A 7,474-nucleotide genomic window follows, 5' to 3' on the forward strand; every position below is an offset into this window, starting at 1 on the left:
TTTCCCCCCTTGCTTCTCTCAGGGACTTACCCTTTGGCCCTGGAGGATTGCACCCTTAAGGTACAACCATCCCTTGTGGACTCCCATCTCCTCTACCTTCTGGGCCCTCAGTGCTTCCCCCACTAGTCTCCTAAGCTCATTGAAGTTGGCCCTTCTGAAGTCAAGGGCTTTAGCTTTGGTGTAAGCCCTTGATGCCCTGCGTTGGATAGTGAATTCCAGCAGGTGATGATCGCTATTGCCCAGGTGGTCAAGGACTTGCAGTCCCCTCACCAGGTCATCCCCCGTGGCTAGGACCAGGCCCAGCAGGCATTACTCCTAGTGGGGCTGCGCACTTCCAAAACATCAAACACTTTGATGTTTCCAAAAATGCTAACAGTTCATAATTGTATTTTTGTGACAAAGAATGCCATAGAAAATTTATATTTGTATATCAGCATGTTCTCTATTAACTGAAAGGTAGACTGGCAGAATATGATGGGCATTTTGTCTTTACAACGTTTTGATGTGGTATGAAAGAAACCTATTACCATATTTACCTGAATATAAGATGACTGTGAAATTAAGATGACCCCCCATTAATTAGATTCTACATATGGAAAATTTATAAATTTATTATCATTTTCCAGGTATGGAATCTAATTATTGGAGGATCATCTTAAATTCATTTCCCCCTCCCCACCCCCACTGCAGGTGGTGGGGGAAGAGGTGATGAGGGGGGCAGTAATGGGGCAGGGAATGGAGGAGGTGGTTGGGGGGCATGTGATAGGGCAGGTGGGGGGGCATAATGGGACAGGCATTGGGGGCAGGGGGTAGAGGGCAGACAGTGTGGAGGCAGGGGGGGAGGGAGTGGGGGGGGGGCAGGTGGTAGAGGGCAGTCAGTGTGGAGGCAGTGGGGCAGGCAGTGAGGGGGGCAGGAAGCTTGCCTCTTGCTGCCTGTCCCCTGCCCCGCCCCCGCCACTTACCTCCCATTGTGCCTGTCCCTTCCTCCACAGCCTCAGGCTGCCCCAGTTTCCCCCTTCCCCTCTTCCCTCCTCCTCCCCACTCCTCACTGCTTCTGCAGCTCACAGCCTCAGGTCCCCACCCCCCTTTGGTGAAATTGACATTTATCAACATTTACCAATAAAAATCAAATCCTACCAAGCATATCTATAACTTACTGACTTGTCTTCTGTTTCAGAGGATGCCTAGATCCTTTTTTATTAAAATGACTTGATTATTTACTTTGATTATTTCCTCTGATTATGACGGTGGTGGCTTGGGATTAGCTTAATAAACTGCTATTGTGTTTTGATTGGTCCCTGGGTTCTGCACCCAAAGACTTCACTTTAACACAGCATCAGCAGCCAGATGGAGGCATAATCCTTAGAACAATGAACTATTTAGAAAAGGCATAAATGTATTGACCAATTATTATATAAGACACGGAAATCTGAATCTGAAAGCCCAATCCACTGTACCCCATCTGTTATGACTATTTGGGCTGCCTTTTATGTTAGCAAAGGGTGTAGTGCTTTTTAAAACCTGCCAGATGATTTCACTCTTTTCTGTCTGTGCTGAAATTAATAGGAAGACCCTGAGGGGATTTGAAACAGGACTGACTGAATGTAGACCTTGTTTCATTATAAAAGATAATTTTAACAAAACAGTGAGAATGTCAGCCTCACTTTAAATTCTTAATGATCTATATTATTAATGACTTTCTTTTTCATGTATTTATGTATGCTCTTAGGGACAAGGCGATCTGCTGAAAAATGCCAAGAATGAAGCCATTGAGAACATGAAACAGATCCAGCTGGCATGCTTGTCATGTGGACTGAGCAAAACTGGAAGTGGGAACATGGATCCAAAATCAAAACGATCCCTTGAGGCAATACAGGAGAAGGATACTGGAGATGAGAATGGGAGGCTGTGAGAGAAAGCAGCGTTGTCATATTTGTCATATATTTCAATAACTCTAAACTATTTTTTTAAAGTATTTAAAAAATCACACAGTAATGCCCTCTTGCAGGGTGTTAGAAGTATTAAAATCCTCACAATGTCAGTATTTTAATGCAGTTAATTTATCTAAGTTAAACTCTTTTAGTAGTTGAATTTCTAATAAATTTGAGCTGCCTGCGTGCGTGCGTGCGTGTCAGCACATGTGGAATCTTAGAAAACATCCTTCATGAGTGACATTATCTGTTTATGAATGTATTCTTTTGTCATCTTTGAACATACATTAATTCTGAAGATCAAAACAAATAGGGAGAATGTGTACCAGTTTTATGCTTCATTTTCCTCTCCTGTTTTTGTCTTTTAATTTACAACTTCTAATATGTTGTGCTGTTTAAACTAAAAAAACCAGAATTCACCAACAACCATTTTTGTGAGGGTAGAAAAAATGGGTTGCTATAAACTCTCAGCTTAATTTTAATGAACAATTAAAATAAGTAAATGAAATATTAAACAGTTTCTGGATAGATCATAATTAGATTTCAGATGGACAGTTCAGTGAATTTTAGTTAGTCGCTCTTTGGCATACATCCAGCAAATATAAGAAATAGCTAAGTCCTTTCATTCAAGAAGGTCGTTGCTACATTTTAACTCTGCAGAAAAGCTACAACCTTAGCTGAAGTGCATTTATCTTACGTAGTAATAAACACAGCTATTCAGGCCTCTTATATGAAGTGATGGTTGTGATTATGATAATACAATACGAAGGTGATCTTCAGTAATTTTGAAGTGCTCATCAGTGGCAGTATATGAAGGAAAGTAATATAGACTTCATAAACTGAGCGAGCTTCACATGAAGTTTAGAAAACGGGTCAATTTTTGCTTGTCTTAGTAATCCCATTTAAGTCAGGTGAGTAAAGCAAGCAGGCTTTGACCTTTTTTCCCATTTTTAAGAAGCATGCTGTCCTGGAAATTCAGAGTAAAACTACAGAATTGCTAAAGATATAGCTAGAGAAATAGCTTGGAAAAAAAAAGAATACCAGTATTCTTGTGCAGTAGTTTTAAATGTTCACAACACGCATCAAATCCTTATAATAATTTTGGAAATTAGATTATGCCATTATGTTATTTTGCACAGGCAATGCAGGACAACAAGGCAATGAATCCTCACCCCATCATCCTTATCAGGTTCAGCTCTTTTATTCTCATGATGCTCATTTCAATCTTTTAAGTGCTGTGCTTGAGTGTAGTAGTTGTGTTACCTCTGACAGAACTAAGTGTTCTACAGTTATGAAAGACTCTATTTATTTAAAGCATTGCTTTTATTTTGAAAAGCTACTTTTTAAAATTAATTTGATTAACAAATATGCTAATTTTCTGAACTTAACAAAAGGTAATTGTTGAAAGTTTGACCATCTGAAATCTTATATAGCTACTGTGTTAAGTTATTTTTTACTTCTTAATGACACTATTATGTTCACGTTGCACATTACTGAGAGAGTAAAGCTATGAAACAACTTTGATCCATGTTTTTAAAATGCTTGTACAGGAAAGGCAAACACCGACAACTTTGGGTATAGGAAAAAGGTTCTCTTCTGTCACAATTCCATATTCAAAAGGATATAACTCAGTTGCCTTAAAAGTCATTACATTTACACTTGCTATCCACGCTAGTGGGGCAGGTAACTGTTCTTTCCTAGAACTCTGGTGTTCTGTGTTAAGCAGTGATATAGGTCGCTGATTTTTTTTGTTTAAACATGAACATGATCCAAATTTTTTCCCTTGAGAAGAACATTCCTTTATCCGGAAAGTAACTACTATGAAGAACATCTTTCAGTTTTTCTTCCCTCTCTGATTCTATAAATTGAATGGGGAGATAACAGTGGTATATAGATAAGGGCTTATATGTTACAGCTGCAAAAAACAACAGTATAAAACTCTACATGCACATTATGTGGGAACAGAAAATTGCCTGGCAAGAGATTTCAAAGTACAAATATACTGATTTCTCAGAGTTGTTTCAGTACACACAAACTGTATTGCAAATCAGAGTGAAAATCCTAACACAGCTGAAGTTGTCCTTTCTGTCCCCTTAGGATACATCAACTAGGGATTTTCTTAGCTGAAGCTACTGCAGGTTAGTAGTTGTGGGGAGCCTTTGTGGTCCCTTCCTTATGGGGAAAGGACTTTCATAGCAAACAGTTATCCCCAGGCCTACTCACGCTCTTCTCCCATCTGCTTCATGTGGCTGAACATGAGTAGAAGGATCACATTCATCCTTATAAGCAACAATACATGGGAGACAGCATGGCCCTAGGGCAGGGGCTTTATTCTGTAGACAGCATTTTAACAGAAAGATGAATTGCAGTTGCACACACTGATGTGGACTGGCTAGTCTCCAATTTATATTTCCAGGTGGCATCTCCAGTAATTGCTTCTGTGGAAAAGTAGGAGAGGATTACTTCTATTTTCAGCTGCCTTTAATGTGCGCTGGCAGCTGGAAATAAGAAGGGGAGTTAGTACCACTGCCCTGGCCAGTGATCATTGGATCAGAGCTTGGGAAATACTGCTGTATTGGATTAGGCATGTGACTAGGAATTGGTGTATAAAGATTCTTGTTCCAGCTGTACTGTTAATTCATGTGCTTCAGGGTACTTAACATTTTTTTGGTGTTAGTTTTCCTACTTGCTATATAAAGATAATTTGTCTTTTCTTTTCCTCACAGGGATGCTGAAAAGATTAGGAAACAACTGTGGGATACTTTGGATATTTAATGTTCTCTGTTATTCTAACTTATTAATAAGTACAGTTGGTTCTGGTTACTGTGTTAAGTCCAGAGTGTGTGGAGCCTGTACATATTCCGGCACCTCAACTAGCGCATTTTGGTGCCCAAGCTGCAGCTGTTGTCTTTTCTAAATCATAATAATTTTTACCTAGCTTCATGCACTACTTGTTTAGGCAATGCAAGCTGACATTTACCGGCATCACAGGGTTAGCATAACATTGATTAAACCGTCACACTGTCTTGCTACCTTTTTCTATATTATTTTCCACAGATGTTATGCATTTTTTATATATTTTACAAGCTTCGAAATATGAATGCCTGTCAGTTCAATCTCAGATCCTTACATATCTCTCCTGTTTAGTCCCATTTCCCAAAATAGATAGCTATCAGATAATTGCATGCACAGAAAGAGCTTTCCTGTATAATAACCAGTCTCTTCCTTCTGTCTCTTCAGACTAAAATGTTAGGTCACAGCCTCTCTGGAATCATTCCCATTCCCATAGCAATAAAAAACAGCATCACACAAGTGACTGATTAAAAAAAAAGGTTTCATGAAACACAGGAAGACAAAGGTTATAGATGAGATCTCTCCCATCCCTACTACTTGTTTTAGGATCAGTTGATTGTATTGTGGTGTCAGCTATAACTGCTACAGAAATGTGCAACATGCGCATTGCAAGATCCTACAGTAGGAATTAACTTGCCTTACTATATCTCACATTTATTTATTGTATAATTAGGTGCCTAGGAGGAAAAGAGCAATAGCAGAGAATAAAAACTCATCTAAACACAATGAATATGGACTTGGGAGCTAAAGGTGACATCATAGTTTCATACACCAGTCTTAGAGTTTTTGCTTTTAGTATCTTAGGATACATGGAAAATAAGGATGATGGGGAGGACCACCTTTAAGGGAATGAATATGTGTATATCTTCCAACCTAGTCTACAATTGGTTATACCTCTTTTCTCATGAGATCTCTGGTACTGGGAAAGCAGGTGTGAATATGTTGGAACAGAGGTCAAATGATAGGGTTGTGGGCAGGGAGGTGAACTGGAGGAATTGTTCAGTTCGCTATTCAGATTTATGACAGTTGTTGCCAGCAGGTGAATACCCCCAGAAAGTTGAGGACTTGGGAGAGCATGGCCAGCTATCTTGGGGGCAGCAGATAGAAGCCCCTGGAAAATTTGGAGCTCCGAGGTGTGTGGCCAGCTGAGCTGGTGCTGGCAGGTGGATGCCCATGGAAAAATCAGGGCTAAGGGTGATGTGGCCAGCTGACCTGGGCTCACTTCGGAGTGGAGGACACACCTGACCAAACTCAGACCCAGTCGGAATGAGAGTGAGCTGTGCTACACGATCCACAGCCAGGTGTACCCCCATCTCCACTCTCATGGGCAGATCCTCACCCACCTGCTGACATTGAAAGGCACCTGCAGACACACAGCCCCAAGGGTGTCCCTGACCACCAGGGCTAAGCCCAGCCCTTCTTTTTCCACTACCTGCAGCTGGGGACAGAACTGGGTTGTTGAGGAGATAAAGTATCTCATTGCCTTCTGGGGTGAGGAGGAGATAGAAGAGCAGTGCCACAGTGTGTACTGCAACAAAGAGATGTTCCTTGGGTTGCTGAAGAGATGTAATAGGAGGGCCACAGCTGGGACTGGAGACAGTGCAGGGGCAAAACAAAACTAATGAAGACCCAATTCAAACAGCCTTGTGATTCCAACCAGACCTCCAGAGGCACAAGGTACACTACACTCTTCTGAGGAGCTGTCCCACTTTCTCTCAAGCAGTAAGGCTGTCTGAACCCCACATACCTATGCCACCACAGGAGGCTCCCAGCAGCAGGTGGAGCTGAGGGCCCTGGGGAGACAGGAGGACCGGGTGTGCAGAAGCAGCTTCTTGGGGACAGAGGAGAGGCAGGGGTGTGGGTGCTGGTGCTGGTCTCCAAGGACAAAGGGGAAGCAGGAGCACCGGTGCAACTGGAGCTGGAATACTGCTCCCTTAACTTCTTTTCAGGTAGTGGGGCTCTGGGCATGGAGGAGCAGGACCTGGGGGACACCTCTGACAGAACAATGATTGAAGTGCAGGATGTGGACATGCCATCTACCTTGCAAGCAGCCCTGGAATGGGCACTTGGTCCCTGATGGACCTTGACCCCTCTGAATCTGAGGGGAAGCCACATGCCTGGAGATGCCATTTTCCATGTTGGGGCCAAGGGTGTTCAGGTCCCTTTCCTCCCACAGCTCTTCAGAAGCCCTGCCACTGATACAGAGATGGCCTGCCAGTCCTTTTGGTCCCAGCACAAGGAATTGAAGAGCACCCAGTCCCCTCCCATTCCCAGCCTGGAGGTCCAAAGAGCACTCAGGGGGATCCTAATAGTGCTCTATCTTCATTCTGATCCTGGTACTGATCCTGATAATCCCAAGGCAGAGCCTGCTGCACAGTCAGCACTGCACCACCTGGGCAGGATGGGGACCCAGATGCAGAGGGAATCTCATCCCTCTCCCCCCTACTCCCCTCCCCAAGGCAGTGACCAAGCATGGTATACATGCATGGATAGGAGTGTGGGGCGGTAGCAGGACATTGGGGTCCTACAACTGTCCAAGACTATCATCTGAAGGCACTTCTGGTGCCCCTCTCCACCCTCCACACTTCCCATGGTGGCAAGTGGCTCCTAATGTGTATCCTTTTGACATTCAAAGGGAATGTGTTGTACATGGAGAGAGTGGGGTGGAGATTGGTATGATGCTTCCAGCC

General features: G+C 42.9%; 1 protein-coding gene across 2 annotated transcripts in view; it reads left to right on the forward strand.

Annotated features, from left to right (window-relative positions):
- PLCL1 (phospholipase C like 1 (inactive)) overlaps positions 1 to 5,300 on the forward strand; it is a 199,176-nt gene extending 193,876 nt beyond the window's left edge. Inside the window, exon 5 of one of the 2 annotated variants that reach the window (XM_025191065.1) lies at positions 1,730 to 5,300. In XM_025191065.1, the coding sequence (XP_025046850.1) occupies positions 1,730 to 1,912 (183 nt within the window). In that variant the 3' untranslated portion in view covers positions 1,913 to 5,300. The remainder of the gene's footprint in view (positions 1 to 1,729) is intronic. The other variant, XM_006034945.3, reaches the window with a different exon arrangement.
- The last annotated feature ends 2,174 nt before the right edge of the window (positions 5,301 to 7,474 follow it).

The sequence above is a fragment of the Alligator sinensis genome, unplaced genomic scaffold (assembly GCF_000455745.1).
Source record: "Alligator sinensis unplaced genomic scaffold, ASM45574v1 scaffold258_1, whole genome shotgun sequence".
In the NCBI taxonomy this organism is placed as follows: domain Eukaryota; kingdom Metazoa; phylum Chordata; order Crocodylia; family Alligatoridae; genus Alligator; species Alligator sinensis.